General features: G+C 47.6%; 8 protein-coding genes across 11 annotated transcripts; 6 read left to right on the top strand and 2 right to left on the bottom strand.

The window, feature by feature from the left end:
* Nucleotides 1–61: 61 nt before the first annotated feature.
* On the bottom strand, nt 62–1,592 carry E1B28_012419 (uncharacterized protein). The gene is made up of 4 exons (XM_043157529.1): nt 1,321–1,592; nt 870–1,265; nt 309–812; nt 62–257 (listed from the first exon to the last, which is right to left on the bottom strand). Exons 1-4 carry the CDS (start codon nt 1,475–1,477, stop codon nt 211–213), a joined length of 1,104 nt encoding a protein of 367 aa, XP_043004896.1. The 5' UTR covers nt 1,478–1,592; the 3' UTR covers nt 62–210.
* A 79-nt stretch (nt 1,593–1,671) lies between these two features.
* On the top strand, nt 1,672–3,624 carry E1B28_012418 (uncharacterized protein). 2 transcript variants are annotated; one of them, XM_043157527.1, is made up of 12 exons: nt 1,672–2,010; nt 2,089–2,102; nt 2,153–2,303; nt 2,359–2,618; nt 2,681–2,721; nt 2,778–2,796; nt 2,845–2,872; nt 2,924–2,945; nt 3,002–3,037; nt 3,091–3,115; nt 3,180–3,288; nt 3,345–3,624. In XM_043157527.1, exons 1-12 carry the CDS (start codon nt 1,870–1,872, stop codon nt 3,363–3,365), a joined length of 867 nt encoding a protein of 288 aa, XP_043004894.1. In that variant the 5' UTR covers nt 1,672–1,869; the 3' UTR covers nt 3,366–3,624. The 2 variants fall into 2 exon arrangements, with proteins under 2 accessions (XP_043004894.1, XP_043004895.1); XM_043157528.1 differs by having other exon boundaries at nt 2,063–2,102.
* Nucleotides 3,625–3,709: 85 nt separating this feature from the next.
* On the top strand, nt 3,710–4,478 carry E1B28_012417 (uncharacterized protein; the record flags this gene model as incomplete). Its single annotated transcript, XM_043157526.1, has 3 exons — nt 3,710–3,942; nt 4,001–4,077; nt 4,126–4,478. The coding sequence occupies 3 exons, from the start codon at nt 3,710–3,712 to the stop codon at nt 4,476–4,478; spliced, it is 663 nt and encodes a 220-aa protein (XP_043004893.1).
* Nucleotides 4,479–4,611: 133 nt separating this feature from the next.
* On the top strand, nt 4,612–8,986 carry E1B28_012416 (uncharacterized protein; the record flags this gene model as incomplete). Its single annotated transcript, XM_043157525.1, has 14 exons — nt 4,612–4,794; nt 4,859–4,921; nt 4,979–5,028; nt 5,079–5,436; nt 5,491–6,166; nt 6,223–6,557; nt 6,618–6,996; nt 7,050–7,208; nt 7,271–7,443; nt 7,499–8,113; nt 8,175–8,294; nt 8,353–8,466; nt 8,525–8,765; nt 8,817–8,986. 14 exons carry the CDS (start codon nt 4,612–4,614, stop codon nt 8,984–8,986), a joined length of 3,636 nt encoding a protein of 1,211 aa, XP_043004892.1.
* Nucleotides 8,987–15,478: 6,492 nt separating this feature from the next.
* E1B28_012415 (uncharacterized protein) lies at nt 15,479–16,596 on the top strand. 2 transcript variants are annotated; one of them, XM_043157523.1, is made up of 7 exons: nt 15,479–15,577; nt 15,639–15,729; nt 15,786–15,998; nt 16,052–16,131; nt 16,186–16,281; nt 16,334–16,406; nt 16,459–16,596. In XM_043157523.1, the coding sequence occupies exons 1-7, from the start codon at nt 15,515–15,517 to the stop codon at nt 16,503–16,505; spliced, it is 663 nt and encodes a 220-aa protein (XP_043004890.1). In that variant the 5' UTR covers nt 15,479–15,514; the 3' UTR covers nt 16,506–16,596. The 2 variants fall into 2 exon arrangements, with proteins under 2 accessions (XP_043004890.1, XP_043004891.1); XM_043157524.1 differs by having other exon boundaries at nt 15,479–15,729.
* Nucleotides 16,597–16,719: 123 nt separating this feature from the next.
* On the top strand, nt 16,720–18,265 carry E1B28_012414 (uncharacterized protein). Of its 2 annotated transcripts, XM_043157521.1 has the most exons (7): nt 16,720–16,877; nt 16,933–17,155; nt 17,208–17,281; nt 17,347–17,647; nt 17,709–17,756; nt 17,810–18,002; nt 18,061–18,265. In XM_043157521.1, the coding sequence occupies exons 1-7, from the start codon at nt 16,832–16,834 to the stop codon at nt 18,163–18,165; spliced, it is 990 nt and encodes a 329-aa protein (XP_043004888.1). In that variant the 5' UTR covers nt 16,720–16,831; the 3' UTR covers nt 18,166–18,265. The 2 variants fall into 2 exon arrangements, with proteins under 2 accessions (XP_043004888.1, XP_043004889.1); XM_043157522.1 differs by having other exon boundaries at nt 17,208–17,647.
* Nucleotides 18,266–19,808, bottom strand: E1B28_012413 (uncharacterized protein). Its single transcript, XM_043157520.1, has 3 exons — nt 19,224–19,808; nt 18,575–19,139; nt 18,266–18,526 (listed from the first exon to the last, which is right to left on the bottom strand). The coding sequence occupies exons 1-3, from the start codon at nt 19,782–19,784 to the stop codon at nt 18,381–18,383; spliced, it is 1,272 nt and encodes a 423-aa protein (XP_043004887.1). The 5' UTR covers nt 19,785–19,808; the 3' UTR covers nt 18,266–18,380.
* Nucleotides 19,809–20,157: 349 nt separating this feature from the next.
* E1B28_012412 (uncharacterized protein) lies at nt 20,158–21,051 on the top strand (the record flags this gene model as incomplete). Its single annotated transcript, XM_043157519.1, has 3 exons — nt 20,158–20,373; nt 20,439–20,868; nt 20,924–21,051. The coding sequence occupies 3 exons, from the start codon at nt 20,158–20,160 to the stop codon at nt 21,049–21,051; spliced, it is 774 nt and encodes a 257-aa protein (XP_043004886.1).
* Nucleotides 21,052–21,504: the final 453 nt, after the last annotated feature.

The following is a 21,504-nucleotide window of genomic DNA, read 5'->3' as shown; positions in this document are numbered from 1 at the left end:
TACTGTAATCCACGCTATTCCAGTTGTTGGTTTCCGATACGAGTGGTACAGCGATCTTCGCCATGACGTGGGTTGGTACTAATACAACAGGAGTGTACAGGGAACGGACAAACACGACTATGTACATATTTTACAACAACAATACTGCAGTAAGCTTTCCAACATTAATTTTTATATATCCACCTAGCATTGGCTGACTCATCTTGAGCTCTAGACATCGGGCGTCAATGAGCCAGCTTTACCATCCTTTTCGTTGACTGATGCAGCCGTGAGTATATGGATAACGACCAACTGAAGCGAAAACGTACCAATGTTATGGTCCTTTAACGCACGGACCACGAACACCTTAGAAGTCGCTTTGGCCTGGGCTTTACTCTGTTTCCGTTTGCGCCAGTACAACGATCCTAGAAGACCAGCGACAAGAAGCGCAAGAAGCCCGAGAACGGCACCCAAAACTGGCTTCCAGACTGGAATGTGTCCATCGCTGATCGCGCCAGCGGTAGACGGGGTACCTGCTCCTATAGACGAAAGATTGTCGAAAGAAGCGTTGTACGTAACGAAATCGATTCCAACGCCCGAAAGAGATAGGTTCGGAATGTCGGTGACGGTAAAAACCATCGTGTGCTTCCCCGCCGCCAACTCTCCACTACGAAGGAGTTCAGTCATAGCAATAGGACGACCCTCAGTGCTACCCGGAGACAACGACAGGCTGTTGCGTTGACCATCGTCAATCGAATAAGTTGCGGTGAGGTTGCGGTTAGGAATGGTAGCATTTGAGGCGGGAATTATACCATATACAGTGACGGATGTTCCTAAAAGTATATAGGGTAAGCAAGCGCCCAAGTATGCGTGAGCGCGTTTATACTCACCTTCGAAAGTAAAATTAACAGAATCGCCGACGGTATTGCTCCAGTGAGTTGTGTCCCTATATGGGGATGACGTGTAGTCAAAATTCATGGCTGGAGGCGTGATGGGCTCGTTACGCCAGTTTCCAGAGTATTCCATCGCTGGATCTGCGTCATCCACGATGATCGTTCTGCCGCGAAGCTGGGTGGACTGGCCCGCAGTGACTGTCAAGTAGTCGAATGCGGGGAAGAAGGACTGGTTCCCAATAGCATAGACGATGGAATGTTCTGATCCGTCGGCGAGCTCTGGTGACTCGTATACGCCATTTCCAGAACGCTGAAGCATAGGACTAATATCAACTTGGACAGCGTAGCGAGCGTCTACCGGTTTCAGCCGATTAGAGACCCTAACAGATGTACCTGGCGATGGAGAGTCAACGACAGTCAAAGCATCCATAAACAACATTTTTTGTACCATTAAAAGTGTACTTGAACCATCCTCCGCCACAGTCAACACTGTCAATTGTGGTATAGGTGTTGTGGAGGTAATTGTCACGAACGGTCTGATGTTGGACCGGGCACAGGTACTCAATCGCCGGATCCTGGTCGTCGACAATATAAGTGACAGACATGATACACCCAAGCTGGAGTTGTGGAGGGGCTGGATCAAGGTGAGACTGTGCAGTAGTGTAAGTTATCCAAGGCCAAGGCGCATGAGACGTAGTGATGATTATTTTATTCCCTTGTGCTAGAAACGTCATAACTTACATACTTACAACCTGAGCCGCAAGTAATGTTTCCCACAATCCGGTGATCGCAATCCATCCTGGGCCTGACACTGACAGTGAGTACTTCCCACCATTGGGAGAAACTAGGTACTGCCACATGCTACTTGTCGGTCATCTATCATATATCATCGACTGCAGCCGCAATTCAGACAACGGGTCCTATTCCTGCGTCTGACAAGGCTCATGAGTAGGAATCAGGCAGAGTTCACCGTCTCTCTTCATTCCAGTTAGGATTCATGGCGTTCGTTCGAGACACCACAATTGGTGCACTGGAAATTGGCGTGCTCGTTGCAACGTTCCTCTTCGGCGTAACTTGCGCGCAGGTTCTTCGGTATTTTCGAGACTCTACAAAAGATCCCAGATGGGTGAAGATACTGGTAAGTTTAATTTCTTTTGTATGTCAAATCATCTGGAAGATGGTTCACTTAGAATATCTTGACCGTCACTCTATCAAGGTCGCCGCTGTCTGGTAGGAGAGCCTACAACCGCGAAACTCTTTGACCCAATCGTCTTCCCTAGGTTTTTGGACCTTTCACACGCAGTCGCTTCATGCCACTATCTATACACAACTACAATATCTCAATATGGGCATCCCGAGTTGCTTCTCGTACCGCCGTTGTCATTTGACTTCATCATACTCATTAATGGTTTAATTGGTGCTTTGGAAGAGGTACGCGTCTAATAATATATCCCCGTATCTCGCCTTGACAACTATACATACACAGACCTGGTTTATTCGCCGCTTGTACACCTTCTCCAAGAATGTATGGATCTCCGGGCTCTGTGGGGTTCTTGCGTTCGCTCGATTTTCATTCACGATGACGATCACAATCATAAGCTTTCAACTCCTTCCACTTCCCGTTTTCATTGAAAATTGGTGGTGGCTTACTGCAGGAACGGTGATAATCGGCGCAATAACTGATGTTTCTATTGTATCGTCTCTCTGCCACTATCTCTGGCGTTGGAGACGAGCGGAATGTCGAAGGTGTTCGATTTCTTTTCATGGGAATCAACGATGCTTGAACTGACTGACCTTTTGCGACTTAGAATCACCAAACTTATCGACCGCGTCATTCTCTGTGCCATTGGTATGATATACTTTGTTTTGTGATCCTTGTATGTCTTTGATTCTTATCATCATCAGAAACGAGCTTCTTTACGAGGTATGGCACCCGGTATTCATGAAACTTTCCTTTCTCATTTGCCCCTAGCCTCGTCGCTGTCCTTCTCCTTGTCTGTGTGAGTTTATGCTCCTTGTATACTTTAGCCCTAAACCCCTGACTTGCTTAGTTTTTGACTATGCCTACGAACTGTAATACATCTCAACCTTGCTATGCGGCTTGATTTCTCAATTTCAACTTTTTATAGTCATTTGGATCGGAATCTACATGCTGCTTCCACGAGGTGAGTTCAATTGTACCTCCTGTATCTGATTTCAAAAGCCTGATGACGTTTAGTTTTCGCCAACTCGTTGCTTTTCTCGTTCGTATCCCCGTTCACCTCCTTGAACCACCCAAGCACTCACGATCGATCTGTTCTCCAAAAGATTGAACTTTCGTGAATCGCTATCTCAAGCGTTCGGTGCAACACTCTCTAATCCGGAGGCAGGATTGACGAGACGCAATTCATTATACGGGATCGATTCTCAGCCAGTTGTGTGTCCGTCCGCTTGCTGGGTGGAGTGTATTTGACGTATCTCTCATCTTAACAGGTCATGAATGACATCTGGTGACTCTTTCACGCATTCAGTGCATGTCCCGATGTCGACGTTACCGGGTCGATAAATGAAATCAAAATCAATCGATTGGCCGCGGTGTGTTTTGGGGCCAGGGACGCCACCGAATCCTGTAAACGATTGAAGAACGCATGGAACTCTTTTGGGGGTTAACGCCGTGTACAGTACTAGTGGTGTGCGATCGGACAACTGTAGATTCCCGCCTTTTATGATGTTGTGCGATGTAATAGTTCATTACAACCGATCTGTGTCCGAATCGGCCGGTCAACACGGCTAAGTATAAATCGCCCCTGATTACTTATTTATATAGCGTGAAAGTAAGCGGCTTCCCCTTACCCGCCATGATTCCCAGTCGATATGTATACGCTCTCATCGTCTCGACAATAACGCTATGTGTCGCCAATCCTATGTACCTCAATATTCAGAACAGTCCCAATCGTCTATCGCTCTCTTTGGATATTAACGACGCTGGACACCGATTACCATGCCATCACGACGAGGACCATATACAATACTTGTGCAGGATTTCTGGCGGCGACGCGGAGATGAAGGTCACTATAGATTCCAGTACGGAGTGAGTCGAGTTTCTCATGTCTACGAGGATATCTCGATTAACTAGGGATGCCTGCAAGGAACCATTCGTGGCTTTCCCGTGCCAACGGGCAACTTCTTCAGGATTTCACAACAACTGAAAGAAAGGTCATTGAAAGTGAGTCACTACCTCTCCGCACCTCGATCTGATCCTCATCTCCTACAGAATATATAAGACTTGCTCATGATAGCCATACATCGTACCCGACCTTGTTAGAAGAGAGTTTGGATTCACTCAGAGTGGAATGTATTCAGAGCACGCATGACCATTGGATTCACAAGAAGATCGGGTTTTTGCACGTCGTCGATGTCTTAAGTATTCTGGGTGTTGGGATCATTGCTCTGACAGCTTCTGGGATCGCACTTATGGTTGGCCGAAGTGATAAGGTATCTACCGTGGTCGATATCATCGGCGCAAATGAGAATCAAAGCAGAACACCGATCAGCAGCGGTGTAGGGAAGATTGGCCTTTTTTCTCCTACCAGACGGTCGTTTTTCGATGAGAAACGGATTGCTTAAAAGTATTTGTAGAATATAAACTGTATCAACACCAACTGTACAATTAGATCCTGACCATATATACGACGGGCGATCTCCGGTGTAACCTCCAAGCTCGGACCGGGAAACCCGAAGGTCTTCTTTCTTCGCTTTCATGGGCCCAGTACCCCGAGAACGGTATAACGCAAAGGCCAGAAAATCCCAATCTGGGTCACATAAACGCAAGAACGGAAAGCATCCCGTGCCCGAAGCAACCACCGATGCAAATGACCTGATACACGTACCCAAAACCAAAGACGAAAGAGAGGCGGATCGAAAGGAAAAATTACGACAGGAGGTATCTGTGCTTCCAGGTCACCGTTTCTCGGATAGACTGACTCAAAAAAAACGGACTTGAATAGCTCCTTGAACAGTCATCTTCAAAGTGGAATAGTAAGAAGAAGAAGAGGCTGGAAAAATACATCGTGCGTCGCGTCCAGCCGTCAACCGATCCAGAAACATCTCCGCTCATTGAAATACAGGAAAAAAAGCTCAAGAAAGAAGAACGAGTACAGATACTTGAGAGACTATCGTACGCTCTACAGTCAACCACCTCAAAGACCGATCTTTACTATTTATTAGTCAGAGCCAAGCTCAGATACCTTCTTCACTTCACCTCCAGTCATCTTCAACCCTTGGAACCGGAAAGGTTCGAACGCACCAAGAAACAGCTGATAGGCTCGAAGATAAAGAAGTGCGGCGTGCTTTGGATGGTCGAGTTGGGAAGAGGAAACGACACGAAGTTTATGATGTGATTGACGAAAGCGACGAGGATGAGGGAGACCATGATCTTGACGTTGTGGAGGGGAACGCGTCAAAGGAGTTCTCGGCAACCATCATTTCTGAAAAGGGTTCAATCAGCGAACCAACTGTAGGTGGGGCCCTCAAGCGGGACGCGAATGGAAACGTCTTGGTTCCAAAGGTCCGACAGAAGAATAAGGTCAACACTGTCGATTTGAGTTTTGACCGGAACCGCTGACTTCGTTCGTTTTAGTCTGCATTCGCCAGTTGGAAAAAGAAAAAGACGCTCCAATCTTCGGACGAGTCTGATACGTCGTTTGATAGTTCAGCATCTGAAAGTGAAAGTGAATTACGGAAAGGAGAAAATGAGAGGAGCGAGGAGGAAGAGAATAAAGGGGATGAAGAGGAAGAGGGCGAAGATGGGGAAGACAGCGACACGACGGATGAAGAAGACGACGAACCTCCGAAGACCAAAAAAGGCCTAGGGTTCAAGGATTGGGCGCTGAAGCAACTGAGTGTCGCTAAAGGATACGAGGACTCACCATCCGGGGGACCTGATCTAACGGCAACGACCCGACCACCTTCAAGTAAAAAACAAAAATTGCATCATTCGTCCGCCCAGCAGGAAATGCGCGGCCCCTTAGGTGAGGAACTGCGTCTCCCCGCTACTTCCTTTGCATCCAAGTTGCAATCTGCGAAGTTAGAAAATCCAAATGGAACATCAACGAAGTCCAACTATGTCCCAGTGTCGCGGCCCCCGGATGTCGAGGAGGGTCGGTTGCTTCTCCCTGTTGTCGCCGAAGAACAACCCATCATGGAGACGATACTTTTAAATCCGGTTGTAATCATTTGTGGTGAAACCGGAAGCGGAAAGACGACACAGATACCACAGTTCCTTTACGAGGCAGGGTTTGGGTCTCCTGGAAGCGGTGAGAAAGTCATTGGTTCATCCCCGCGACAGGGTCCTGCTAACTGTTTCTATCAGAATATCCTGGTATGATTGGAATTACGCAGCCAAGACGGGTAGCTGCTATGTCAATGGCCACTCGTGTTGGTTATGAGTTGTCCCTTACGTCGTCCAAGGTGTCATACCAAATCCGTTACGATGCTACAGTGTCGCCCGATACCTCCATCAAATTCATGACCGATGGTGTTTTGCTCAGAGAGTTGGCAGCTGATTTCCTGTTGACAAAATACTCGGTGATCATCATCGATGAAGCTCACGAGAGAAGTATCAATACCGATATCTTAATTGGAGTTTTGAGCCGCGTCATCAAGCTGAGAGAGGAAATCTGGAAAGAGGGAACGGAGGGTGCTACGGTCTGTCCTAACTTTGTTATATCTCTCTCTCGCACACGGCACTCAAAATTCTTTGAATAGCCCCTGCGCCTCATTATCATGTCTGCTACTTTACGTGTCAGCGATTTCGCGGAGAACAAAACCCTTTTTGAAACCCCTCCTCCCGTGATTAACGTTTCTGCAAGGCAACATCCTGTGACGATCCACTTTAATCGACGCACCGCTGCGGATTATGTGACAGAGGCCATCCGGAAAACTATCAAGATACACACCAGACTACCTCCTGGTGGGATTTTGATTTTCCTAACGGGTCAAAACGAAATTAACGGGGTATGTCGAAAACTGGAAGCACGGTTTGGGAGAAGGGCCTTCAATGATGCCAGAAGAAGACGAAAGATCGGCGCGGTCGAAGATACATTTTCAGATGGGCAAAGTACTAATAGGGTTGGCGCAGCTCAAGGTCCGGTCTGGAATTTGTTCTAAGTGAAGTCAATGACTTAGCCCCACTTAAAGCTGACGTTGAACCCGAGGAGGTTGATCTCGGAGAATCTAACTTTGATCATCCACAAGAAAGCGACGACGGAGATGAACCAGAGGATCCGGATGCCCTGGACAGTGAAGAAGAGCAGCAGCTTGACGAAGAGCTGGGACTAGACGTCAGCGAAGCGGAGTGTTAGCTAATTTTTACTCCCCAGCTGTAAATTTATTGCTAACATGTCTTTCCCTCCCGACAGCACCGATGTACATCCTTCCTCTGTACTCTCTATTACCGGCCGACAGACAAATGCAAGTCTTTCAGCCTTCCCCTCCTGGCTCTCGTTTGGTGGTTGTATCCACAAATGTTGCGGAGACCTCGCTCACCATTCCAGGGATTCGTTATGTTGTTGACTGCGGGCGGGCCAAGGAAGTGAGTTATAAGCTTCACCTTAATGTGACAAGTAGATCTCAATGTCATTGTTTAGCGACACTACGATGCAAGCAACAGTATACAAACATTTCAAGTCGACTGGATATCAAAAGCCTCTGCCGCCCAAAGAGCTGGACGAGCTGGACGAACTGGTCCAGGGCATTGCTATCGCCTCTACTCTTCTGCCCTGTATGAACACTATTTCAAGGACTTCTCACAACCCGAAATCCTGCGAGCGCCGATAGAGGGGGTAGTATTACAAATGAAGGCCATGAATATTGATGCGGTCGTCAACTTTCCTTTCCCTACTCCTCCCGACCGCTCTAGTTTACGCAAGGCGGAGACTGTGCTCAATTACCTGGGTGCGTTGGATAAAGAAAGACGTGTGACAGAACAGGGCAGGACGATGTCCTTGTTTCCCGTGTCGCCTCGTTTTTCCAGAATGTTAGTCAGCGGTCAACAGCATGGATGCTTGCCCTACGTTATCGCTATCGTGTCCACCTTGTCTGTCGGTGACCCGTTCTTACACGAAGAAGCATTACTTCTCCATGCCGATGACGACGACGACGACGACGCGGAATCTGAAGGCCTCTCACACCTAGACAGTCAGAAAGTCCGAGCTAAGGAGGTTTCTCGCTTACAACGGAAATCTTTTCATGACTCGCAACACGTAACTATTGTCGTCTTGGCATAACCCACCTGGTTGACCTTCATCCATTGTTCCCTATTAGATCCATTCGTCTTTGGGAAATCATTCTAGCGATATCTTCAGGATGCTCTCGGTCGTCGGAGCGTATGAGTATTCCGGTGGTGGTCCTCAGTTCTGTAAAGAGCACTTCGTACGACTCAAGGTATGTCACACTGCGACGGTATACCACATGGACAAATGATTTATCTTCATTCTTGCAGGCTATGGAAGAGGTTCATAAGCTGAGGGCTCAAATAAGTGCGATTGTTCAATCAAATTTTTCTACGGTTGATGCATCGTTCATCCCCAATTTACCGCCCCCGAGCGATCTACAGGTATGAGATTGAACGGCCATCCTCGCTTCGGATCGTAGTTTCTGACCGTTAATGATAGCTGAAAGTCCTCCGACAGCTTCTATGCGCCGCATTCATCGATCAAGCGGCTGTAAGAAAAGATCGTATTCAGCCGACATCTGCTGGATCTCAATATGCGACATCAAAAAATGTGCCTTACAAAGCTATGGGTATAACAGAAGATGTATACATTCATCCGTCGTCTGTGCTTTCCAACGTCTCTCCACCTGAGTTTGTCGTCTTTACGGAAGTAGTCCGAACTTCACGTCTGTGGATAAAAGGTCGGTATTTGGGCGCGATCTATGTTCATTGAATATTGAAAATGCTTGTAGGTCTGAGTGTCATAAATCCAGCCTGGCTATCCTCTCTCGGCAAATCAAACCTATGCACGTACTCAAAGCCCTTCAAGAACAACGCGAATGTCCTGATGGTAGTCCCTCACTTTGGTTCTGATGGTTGGGAATTACCCCCCGTTCGAGCTGAAACCGTTACTCCATCTTGAATACCATGAACAAAATATAGATCGCTAGAAATACATGTGTATGTAGTATTAGACATTTATGTATGATTATTGTTAGTCCGCCTGTAATATACAATCTGGGGCGTCCCTCTATATCCGTCTTCTATTTATCGGTGGCCCTCCTTCAGCGTTCGTATCAGGAGGACGCTGTAATATTGTCCAATCAGTGTTGTTGAGGAAGCACCTTATTTGATGTCATACCTTATTATGGTTCTTCTTGGGCAAGAAAATGTTCGGCGCTGGCTTTGGTCTTTTCGGTAGCCCAGTAGATGGTTCCGAAATGGGTTCTGGGACGGTTTGTGGTCGCGATTTGGAGGAAACAAGTGGATCATTTGAAGGTAGAGTGTCTAACCTTTTCCTCTTCAGTTGGGTGGAATCCCTCTCTGTGGTTACAGTTTGATCCACATCAGTACTCTTCTTGGACTGTTTCATTTGTTGTGGGGTGACTAAATCTGTAGGGATGGGAGGCGCGCTCTGTGCGGTTTGCTTTGATTTTAGACGCGTTGGCGCTGGGTTTGCACTATCACCGTTGAGGACAACTTTCGTAAAGTAAGATTCATCTGCCTGAAAAGATTCCATCAGTCAACATAGGATAAGCAGCAAGATGACAGCTTTACATCTATGAGAGTATTTCTTGACCTTGCATCCTGAACGATGTGACGCCACACTTCATTACTCCGCTCTAAAGTAGGAGCGTTGCCGAGGATAAAAAGCGAAGATTTCGCACGCGTGATAGCAACATTCATTCGCCTAATATCTGGTAATGTTTGGATGCGTTAAAGGCGTTTCCGGTCGTAATTATGAGGAGACTGACCAGCAAGAAAGCCAACACTTGTTACCCCGGGGCCGGCTCTCACACAAGAAAGAATAATGATGTCTTTCTCTTGTCCTTGAAAGCCATCCACGGTATTGAAGTCCACATCGCTGTTGATATCTTTCCCAAAACGCTGGTGAAAAGCGTCCCGAATCTCAACTACCTGAGCCCTATACATAGAGACGACCCCAACTCTGAAGCCGAAATCAACAGCCGCGAACTCTCTCCGAAGCCTACTGAAGAGTGCAACAGCCACCTGACATTCGGTTCTGTTCTTGAGCGATTGGCCACTCTTTTCCTCCACACCTCTGACATTGAAGAACCGGTACGTCCCGAACCTTTGATTCGAATGCCATGGCCGGGCAGTTTTGAGATTCATTTCCGGACCATCTTTGAGTCGACCATCATAGAATATCTTGCTGGGAAGACAGCTTATGTCGGGGTGCATTCGATACTGGATGCTTCAAGGACATGAGAATCAAGTGAAATATCGGAAAGGAGGTGGCCTGCCTGAGAAGATGGACAGCCTTCGGGTACTGCTTTTGGAAGCGAACAAAGAGAGACTGATTGTACTGATACTTGCACGCCTAGAAACGAGGAATGCCTTGATGAGCCGAGATAGAATGAAAATAAGGAAACTGACTTCTTGAGATAGAACAGTGGGAGGAAGTTGTTGCGGGTCTCCTACCATGATGCACCTGTTACACCTGAATTTGAGAGGAACGAGGGTGCTGAGTTCAATGGCCTGCGCAGCTTCATCGATTATTATCATTTCAAAGTCAAACGGTTCCAATGTATCATGTCCAGCCCCAGAAAGTGTACTGCAGATGACATCAGCATCCTGCAGGACTTCCTGACGAGCCCTCCGCCTCGCCGCATCCATAGTTCGAAACTCTCCTTTTTGCTTGTCTCTGAGGGAATCCAACTTCTGCGATAAACTTATTCGTCGAGCATTCAACGCTCTGGTCTCATCTTCTAACGCCCTTGTCCGTGCACTATTATCGTGGACATTGTTGACCTCCTGAATCTTCTGTTGTCGCAGTTGCTTGACGGACTCTAACTCCTGCCGCAATGCTGCAATCTCGCTCCCGTGGTCGTTTGTTGACTTCGTACCGAGGTTGTTGAGTTTTGCGTCGACGAGAAAATCGAGAGAAACTTCTTTGGCGTTAACACTGATAGCTTGCTCCGCACCGAGACGAACGGTCTTCAGAGTCCGGTCTTTCCGCGTTAAACCCTGTATACCAGCTTTCAGCCTCCCCACAATCTCATCTATAGCGGCATTACTGGGTGCACAAATTAGAATTTTCGGTGGATTCGGTCTAGTCGACTGTTTCCCCGCAAGAATAGTGACAGGCCCAGGCCCAGCTGATAAACAGGCAGCTACAAGCCCGCATATTGTAGAAGTTTTTCCTGTACCGGGTGGTCTACAACTCTTAGCTGCTGTCATGAAATGCGAGGACATTGACATACCCTTGAATCAGACTGAATCCCGGTGTCTTAAGAGATGCTGCGATTGCCACGGCTTGCGGCTCATTGACTCTATATTTCTGCATGGTATGTTTCACTGTTCTGTCGTCGATCACTGGAATGGGGTCCAAATGAGGGCGTAATAATTCGTGACTGCAGTCATAGGCTTCAGCAGCAACAAGAGCGCCATATTCACGATGAAGAGTACTCAGACTACGGTTCGGTCAGCAGATAAGAGAAGGTCGGGAGAAAGTGGACGTACCTGAAAACCTTCGCGATCTGCCACACACTTCCTATTTGTAGGGGGTCATTGGGAGGTCTTACCAAACACCTCACACAAACTCGCGTTTCAACAGGATGGCTTCGATAGCTCATTGTTTTCCCGAGGAGCGATGTCTTTCCATCTGACGCACGGAGGAGGAGGACATCGTTTTCTGTGAGAAACCAGCCTTTTCTTATCGCCCCAGAAATCGCCAAGTCGACATCTGAAAATTCACCCGTATAATGGCGGGCGTCGAGCTTGCATTGAAACAATTCCTGTTTGTCCTCTTTAGACTGCAAAAGTTGGTTCCAGCATTCCAGAAGAAGTAACGGTTCAAAGATCCTGCGATAATGCACGAAGTCGGAGAAGTAGTCGGGAACGTTTGTCAACGTAGTTCTTCGCCCTGGGGGATAGGGACCGGTATGATCATAATCCCACGCGAGTAATTCCTTGTGTAGTCCGCTGATATCAGGACGTAGGCGAAGAGTTGTTCTACGCGCCTCCTCACGCAAGCGAATCCGCTCTGCCATGGGATTTTTCTCAACGGGAATCTCGATCTGCATGACTTTCCGGCGCTCTGCAGGTTTCCTGATTTTTGGGGACTTTTGAAATTTGGCAAGTCGAGCGAGGGTGGTTCTCTGTGATTCTTCCTCTTCGTCATTATCTTCCTCGCTAGAATCGGCGGCCTCCGAAGAAGCTACAGATTTGGAAGGTTCTCTACTTTTGGATGCAGTTGGAACAGTACCATTCGGAAGTTTCGTGATCCTTCTGAATGTGGGCAGTGAACGTGCAGCCTCTAATTTCTCTTGATCTGATGCTCTGAATCCCTTGAGTGAGGTTTTCAAATTCTTTGCATGCGGAATAGGTGGCTTCTTAAGAGCCGGCTGCACAGTCGATTTGCTCGCTTTTGAGGGCTCATCTTTCACCCTTGCTTTGGCGGCTTTAGGCTTGTCGGTAGTCTTCTCTGCCTTCGTCATCGATATGAATTCAATTTCATCCTCGTCATCCCCAAACGAGGCTATTGCTTCTTCTAATCTCGATAGTCTAGCATTGTCCAGTCGACTTCCGCGGCTAGGGTCCCCTTGACGGGCAACGGAAATCATATTCTCGAGCTTCTTTAACGCATCATGGGGTGGAGGCATTCGTGCCTCTCGGAAACAATCTAACAGGTTTTCGAGAACTGTGTATGACTGATGCAGCAACTCCATATCCGTGACACGGAGCCATTTGGTCAATTCTGGGAAGAAGTCATGCAAATCTTGCATCATCTTCTTTGTGGTCGCCTGCCGCTTCTCACCGGAAGTAGTACCAGTATTAGCCGCCAGTTCGATGGCAGTTCTGTGCGTCAGCAAATCATTTGCGAAGATAAGAGCGTCTCTCAACCACTCCGTCATCTCTTCCGTGGTGAAGTGATGCGACCATTGCGGCGTACGTTTGTAGATGACTTGAATGCTTTTGCACATAGCGCTCCAAAGTTTCATCAATTGCGCTGCCGGGATGTCATCCTGAGATCCACGGAGGAATTGTTCGCTATGAAGAAGTCCGTGAGGCTTTGCACATAGGACTTCCAGTACGTCTGTGAAGCAGCGAACGAGCCATTTGGATAAACTGCATGCTTCTGTGACGGTAGTGGCGTGCGAGACAAAGATTGAGAGAAATTCAAACATTCCATCCAGTGACAGAGTGGGGAAGTTAGCGAGGAGGGATCGATAGCAATCGGCTCGCACGTCCGCATCAAAGGCATGTCCGACCAATGTCTGTGCTGAGTTTCGAATGTCGTCCACAGGGGAGAACATAAGCTTTACAACGTCCTTAACAGCATCATCGCGCTTCAACAAGTCCAAAACCGAGACCGATACGTTGTGATCTACGAACCCACTGACGATATCCTTGAAACCACTCCTGATCACCATGAGTGAATCGTTCACATCGCTTATTCGTTGCTTGATCCCAGGTAACGAAAGAATGGACTTGAAGCCCTTTTCGACCAACAGATCGAGGTGAGAAGCCTGTGCAACAACCGATACGATGGTTCGCAATCCATCAAGATCCTGTGGTTGGAAGGTCCTGTACATTCTCTCCCAGATCTGCTTTCGAATGCGGAGGGCGGAAATTACATGATCCTGGGGCATTTGATTATTGAGGTTCCGATATGCCAAGCATTTGCACAACTGATTTATGGCTTCTGAGATATTGTCTGGGTCACGAATCAAGGCGTAGTGAATGAGTTTACGAGTCGCATCTCTGGCAGTCAACCATTGCGGAGCGGTGCGTGAACGTGAGAGTAGGACGGTTGTGAACGTGTCGGCATGGATGTCAAGGAGTTCTGAGGCGACCTCGGGTTGTTTCTTGTAATAGTATAAAAACAGCTGAACGAACAAGCGACAATCGGATTTGTGTAATAATGGATAAACACGGAAAATACCTTGGCTGCATGTGCGATGAAAGCGGGGCGGGAATTTCCAAATCGCTCATGTTGTAATTCCCCACACAGGAATTCGGCAAGTTTCGCGAAAACTTCAGTAAAGACCTGTCGATCACGGATGGTGTCCATAAATTCAATAAACCAAGATAAAACGGAGGGTGGTCTGTCCGGAGTCGCCAAAGTCTCTGCCTGGAGAAGGGTGATGAAAGAAGGGTTGTCCTTTAACGCATCAAACACGACTTGAGGATACTCCGGGGCCTCACCCGACCATAACCGAGAGCCCGTCCGTTTCAAGATAATAATGAAGCAGCGCAATATGTGCTCAAACTCTAATTCAAAAAAGATCAGGATCTTACTGGAATCGACACCATATTGTAGAACGCTAACCAGAACCATTGTCATGAAGATGTCCCGTCGTAAAGTGGCGAATATCGTCACAGTCATTTGATACCAGATAATCCGGATGAATGAAACGAATAAAGTCGTGTAGACCCTTCCAAAATGTGATAGGGTCGTTGGGTGCATTGAGCTTGAGTGTTGATGGGTCCGAGACACCATCCTTGGTACCGATAGAAGTCATGATAGCGATGGTGATTTTCCTAAATGATGGAATCAGGACATCGTTCGCTATGGGAATGAGGTTCGCTCTTGACGATTGTGCCAGAGCCCAGCGTTTGACAGCTGGATTTTCGTCTACCAAGAGGGCTAGCACTCCGGGTGGAATGGGGTCTTTGGGCCAATTCGTGAATGGTTCAGTTGGTGGTGACTTATGAATGATGGATTGTATTCGAGCATCCTGAAAGACCGCTAGACTAGTGACCATTCTATATGTAATGGTCGGAGGGATAGGCGAAGTGGCGTCGGGACCCAACAACGACAGCTTGTCGAATACAGATTGTAGTTCCCACTGACCAAAATTATTCCAAAAATTGTCGAGGACGGAAGAAGGAAATGACCCGAAATAGCTGAACAGCACTTCTGAGACTGATAAAACTACGGCCACAGAATGGATTACTCACGTTGTTCGAGATTCAATTTTCGCTTTTTCCAACCCTAGCACACAGTCCGAGCAGTCAAATAAACAAAGATTCAACGCATCTTTCCATTTCACCACTTTACTGCTGTTATAAGCAAACAGTCGAAGAAGAAAGGTCGCAGCTTCGATTACTGTAGAACTAGCTTTTGGGCAGAACCAGTGCAGTGATTTCCCAGAGCTGATATCGAGAAGATAGTCGTATATGGTTCCAAGAACTCCATCCGACGCACCGTTATTGTCGACAGGCGAATCACGGAGTTTGGCCAATAAGAGTTGCACCTGTTTCTCGTTGGCAGCGCCAGCTTCGCCCATATGTCGCGATCTAAAACCAAGATGATAATGCGCCAAATGTATAGAGCTAGATTGAATGTTTGGAGAGTTGATAAGGTCAGTCGCACTATTCAATAGTAGCGACCTCTGGCCTCTGAGGCAAGGAATTCGAAAACCAAACGCGTCACGCGCGACGTGACGGACGCGTTCTTCTCACCCTTCCCTCTCGAGCTTTCATGGATCCAAATGACTTGGATGATCTCAACGGATTGCTTGATCACGAGGCACAGATACGAGAAGTATAGCTCATCGTTTCTAGCACGAGCCTTCTCGCCTGACGAGTCTGCCGTGAATCCCCAGAAAATAAGAGAACAGATCACCGAACTCGATATAAAGACTCGTAGAATGAATGGGAAGTTGAACCGGATTCACTCTACCCAGCGGGACGCAAGTAATTCTGCTATCATTGATATGGTGCTCCATCATGCACTGACATTTTCATCTTAGTCCCTGCCCTTGTTGATTCCATTCGTCCGATTCTGAGCAGCTGTCCTTCGACAATCGCTGCGCTAGCGGTGATCATTCCCGCTCACCAATATTGGCGTTGGAAAGATATGTGGTGCAACTCCCTAAGGACGACCGTCTTTGTGGCCTCTCTTTGTCATTACCTTACTGAAGGGACTCTGATCTCCCTAAAACAAACGAGCGACATCCTTGGAAGTCAGTGCGCGACTATCTTTCTACCTGGATATATCTGACCGGACTTTTGGTAGTGCAGGATGAGTGGAAGGACCGAGTTGCGTTGTCTGCCGAAGATTATCTCCATGGTATCATAACCTTGGTCAACGAACTTGCACGTTGATACCTCTTCCTTACCTCTGGAATTCCATACTCATCATGTCTTCAGTCGCGACTAGCCGTCAATTCCGTTACTCTGGGAAATTATGAAGAGCCCTTGAAGATATCTTCGTTTGTTAAGGATATATTCGCGGGTTTCTCCATGGTACCTCTCTGTTTATACTTTAGCAGCTCTTGTTGCTAATGTGGCACCTTAGCTAAACCTGAAGAACGACACCTTACGGCGGAGATTTGATAGTCTCAAGTATGACTTGAAGAAGATTGAAGAAGGCCCGTCAACACATGTTACTCTTGCCACGAAAAATGCTAATATCTCCTTTAGTGGTGTATGATGTCTCATTGAGAAAGCTGACCCCACCTTCGAAGTGACGAAGAAGACCTCAAGTGCAAGATTTTGTCTAGCATAATGCCGAAATATGTATATCCAGAATGTCTGCAATTTTATCCCCCTTATCCCTTGAAATTTTGTGGGTGGCGCTACTTCTGCATACAGTATGAAGAGTCCAGTAGGGCGGCACTTCGGCCTTGTACACGTGATTGTGTGTATTTTGCGGGCGACCCGCGCGCCATGCTAACTTCCAAGGTTGAACCTCAACCACCCAGTTGGCCTGACATTGAAGGCTGTGTGTCCCCTTAACTGACAGACAAGCTACTTTTTTATGTCTTGACACCTCTTAATCATCACGAGAGACCTCATGAACAGAAGGCAAGGTACTTCCGCCCGTCCCGCATCATCAGAAGGTAAGTATTCCTGACGAAACTTTACCGGAGGACAGCATCTCATCAGCGCCCTCAGAAATTGATTGCTGGTCGCACGCAGCAACGTCTCTTACTGCGCTAGCTGAAATATACAGTAAATCAGCTACGCAAGAAACCATTGGACGACTCAATCGTCTCATCTCAGTTTGGCCGTCAGACGATATCATACCTGCCGAAGGCTTCGATAATTTGAGAACAAACTACAAGAAACTAGTCTCTGCACTGGACGAAATCCAGAATACATCCAAAGAGGAAATACAGTCAGTTTTCCTTACAAATATCAATCAGGACTCGCTAACAGCTCGAATTTAGGGCTATTGAAGGTGCAATGGAACACCTAGATGTTCTCATAGCTCTCAGGAAAGCACCGGAAACTGTTTCACAAGGTCAATGAATTTTTTTAAAACGGTTCACTCATTTTTTTATTCTGAGATTCTCGGTGCATTCCTAGACAAGAGGAATAAACGCCCGAGACCCTCCTCTCCTTCTACAACTCCTGGGCCTGTACCACAGCAGTCCGCTGGTGCAAGTCGTGGCGTTTCAATAACACTTCCTGCTCGCTCGTCTCCTATGCCAGGCTTCTCTCGGGAACCCAAAGCTCGGCGGGAAGCCCTAGCAAAACAGCTTCCCCTGAAGGAGGGTCGGAAGGTAGCCTTCCACCCACCCCCTGCCAAAGGTGCATCCGCTGCCGACTCTGAAGACCAATGGATCCTGGCAGTGGTTACAAAATGTATTCATGCCGATAAAAATCGGTCAGTTCGAAGAACCGATTACTCCTCCTTTCTTGTCCTTTTTTTTTGAAACTGTTTCTAGGTATGAAGTACATGACCCAGAACCCCAGGATAACGGAGAGCCAGGACTGTAAGTGTAGTCCTAATTCACGAGTTGTCCCACACACAACTCATGTATTTTAGTCATTATAACACGACGCTTCGCAATCTTATACCCCTACCCGACACAGGTGCTCCTCATGGCAGCCCTTCCAGTTTATCTGCCTACCGAGAATTCCCTGTGGGCTCAACAGTGATGGCTTTATATCCTGATACCAGCGTTTTTTATCGTGCTGAGGTGGTTGCGACACCTCAAGATCTCAAACCGGCCGGAAAAGTAACCGTTTGTAATCACAGCTTGTCTTTCAATAGTAGGACTGACAAACACCTTTTAGGCTAATACAACTTATATGCCTGCCTACAAGGTCAAGTTTGAGGACGATGATAATCAGGAGCATCTGGTGGCAGCTCAGTGGGTAGTCGAATGGCCAGGAACTTGAAGGATCACAGGATGATCGCGACTATAATTTCAGGATCGTGTTACAGTAACGACTATCGTGTATTACATCTATCCGTCGAACATTGAATACTTGCAAGGATATGTGTGTTTCTGTGAAGGTATATATTCTACTAGAGTACCATAACATAGTTGATTACGATTGTGAGTTGCAGTTTAGTCTGTACGGTAGCTACTTACATGAAGAGATGAAAAATATCACGAGGACGTCTTGCTGCTACCTTTGCTGTTCCACCACTTGCTCACCTTCGCGAGCGTGTACCGCATGCTCTTTCCAACCCCTGCAGTGACGATCCCTTTTAGCGACTGTACTGTTGCAGGTGCACGCACAATGGCTGCCATTTCTAGAGGGGATTACTCAGCTAGGATATCACTAAGAAAGTCGACCTCACCTTTCTTCACCCTCTCTCCCAATTTCTCATCTTCAGCTAGCTTGACCCAATACAAACCTTCCTCTTTCTCTCGTGAGGGTTTACCCTCACGAGATCCAAAGTGCCTCTCAACGCGGCTTAGTAAACCCGAAGGAAGCTTCCTCAAATGGGCCGATTTCGCAAGAGGACTGGTATCTTGCTTGATTGTCGACAAATGAGCCGGCCAATGCAAGCCGGGAAGCCCAATCGCCAGTCGATGGTACAGTTCCTTGAATTGAGGGGCCTGCTTCCTCACAATATTGCCGGCTTTGTTGCGGTTTTCCGTGGGTAATATCATCCTCGGGTCACCTGCATAACTAATCCCAGCTATACGCTCGAACAATTCTATCTCACTGAATTCGGCGGGAAGAGTAAGAAGAGCGGCACGAATAGCAGATGTGAGGTTGACTTGTTGAGTAAGTCGTACGCGGGCGTCGTCTTTGATGATTCGTAGTGGTTTGTGCATCCGGCCTGCGAGGTAAAGTGTTCTCCAGTTCAGGAGGTCAATACAAAGGTTGTCGACAGTCGTAACGCCGTATTTGATTGTCTAGAAAAGAGCACACGACAATAGATAGGTAGTCAGAACAGCTATGTCAGAAAGAAAAAGAGAGAAACGGGGGAAAACACTCACAACACCTTTCATGGGCACATAAGCGTTGAACCAGACACCAGGTCCGATGGCTTGAACTCTGGAAGCATAATCCGATCCCAATGTCCGAGCATGTAGAGGATAATGACTGGGATGCTGCTGCATATTGATCGAATGGAAATGGTCGGGATGAGTCACTGCAAACATGAAATCAAGCATGGGTGAATTGGGGTCACTGGGAGTTGCAGGCAAGTTGTACCCATCCTGTTCAAACACTCCCGAGCCATACGCAAATGCGTAACGAATCGGTGCGTTGAACTGGGCAAAGATAGATTCTAAAAGAGCGCGAGTTGAGTTGGATACTGGAAGGAATTGGTTTCGACCAAATGAAGGGGGTAACTCTGGAAGGTTGGAATGGTGATGAGAGGTTGAAGGACGAGGACGAGGGTGTAGTCGTGCCCGTTGCTTAGTCTGTTGAGATGATTGTTGTCGATGCGGTAGAGGAAAACCTGGGAGATCCGAGGCCGCAGTGGAGGATGAGGAAGCCTCTGTGGCCAATGAGCGAGCTAAGAGTCTGCGACAGTAAGATGCCCTGCACAACATCACAGTGAGTAGCAGAAATGTTCCATAGATCGTGTCACGCGTCAAAAGATCTTCCACTCAATCGCCGACAAACGGCAGCGTACGCAAACCCCTCTGCCGACCGCCCCGCTTTATAACTGAGTTGATTGTATACAATATTAACGTGCTTGAAAAGATAAAGCTACATACTCCTACAGAGTCGGTCTCATAACTGTACATTCCCTGCCCTTCTCAAAGGGATTTACGTTGCTCATCACTCGGTCTACGTAGGCCGCGGCCGGCTCCTTGCGTGGCGGCTGCATCGGCCTATCATGTTAAAAGCACATGATAGTCATATGACTTGTGATCTGGAGTTGCGTTACCGCCGTGAAACCACTGCTAGCTGCCAGCCTCCATGTCAGAGACCTCGGAGATCTTTCTTGATTCTGTTCAAGGCGAAATCGCATTCTTCCGTGCTGTGATGCACTCTAGACCGATAGGGATCCACAGGAATTTCCATATAGTATCAATGCGGACCTCTATCCACAAAGACACGGGCGAATGGGTCAACGTAGACGAGATTGTGCGGAAACTCAGAAGTTGTTACGACGTGGACGCTCTGAATGCTATCGTAAGGAACTGAAAGGGATAGGACTCATGAAAGGCTCAAGCTGACTAGCTTGCATATGGTTCTAGGACGTCGAAGTTGAAGCCTATGTAATGGCACGTTCACAAAAGTCAACGCCCACATCTATCCCATCACCTTCACCAACTGAAAATCTCAACTCTCACCCATATTTTAGGGAAGAATACGCATTGCCGTTTGAACCTCCATTTGATGGCCTGATCGCAGCGCGTAGGATGCGTCAAACACCATCTCCAGCTTCCTCTCCAGCCCCTTCTGAACCTCTGAAAGCGACCAAACAGCCCTCACGGTCAAAGAAGAATCGGAGTAAAAGCAAAGCTAATATGGCAGGGCTAGTTGGCGGTGATAGTGACAGCAGTGCCTTGACGCAGGAGAGCGGTGACGAAGCACTTGCAGATAGCGTTGCCACTGCAACAGATGGAGAGACAATAGACGGAGATCCCGATGAAGAGGATGTTGAAATGCACGAACCATCGCCCGGTACGTTATGATATTATTGTCTCGCAGCGTTCTACAAGTCTCATCTACTACTCAGGCGCGTCGACTCCAAATGCGATGACCGTGAAGTCTACTAGAAGGAGGACAGGCACGTCTAGCAGAAAGAGATTACGTGGTGCAGCCGCAGCTAACGCGGTGCGTTCTGCGAAGAAACGGAAAAAGTGATATCTGCTACCGGGCCCCATTTCGTTTCTAGCTACCTAGCTCGTACATCTTTGCACCCTCGTGGTGGGAATATCATACGTACAATCCTACAATCCTACAAGACATGAAACATTCAGGGATCGGATATGCATGTAACTTCTGGAGGTATTAGTCAGGACTTATTGGAAGAGTGTTTGAGAGGGTGACATACAGGAGTAGATAATGCTCTGGAAGTACAGGGAAGAAACCATCGGGAGCGATGAAACTGGTATGAAATTCGGGCTAGGGGATATACGCAGGTCACGGTGCCGTTCCACGTCGAATGGATCGGAGAGTATTAGAGTTGGCACTAGAGTTCGCCTCTGTCTTTGAAGAAGATGGGAGTTGATGGGGGAGACCATATTGGTTTGCCCATGATTGAGACACTGTCTCATGTTGATTGGGGGTTATCCACGATGGTCCTGTCATAGGTAC

Source organism: Marasmius oreades, chromosome 8, assembly GCF_018924745.1.
Source record: "Marasmius oreades isolate 03SP1 chromosome 8, whole genome shotgun sequence".
Lineage (NCBI taxonomy): Eukaryota > Fungi > Basidiomycota > Agaricomycetes > Agaricales > Marasmiaceae > Marasmius > Marasmius oreades.
The sequence above is the reverse complement of the archived record's forward strand: the minus strand, read 5'-3'. Positions and strand labels throughout refer to the sequence as shown.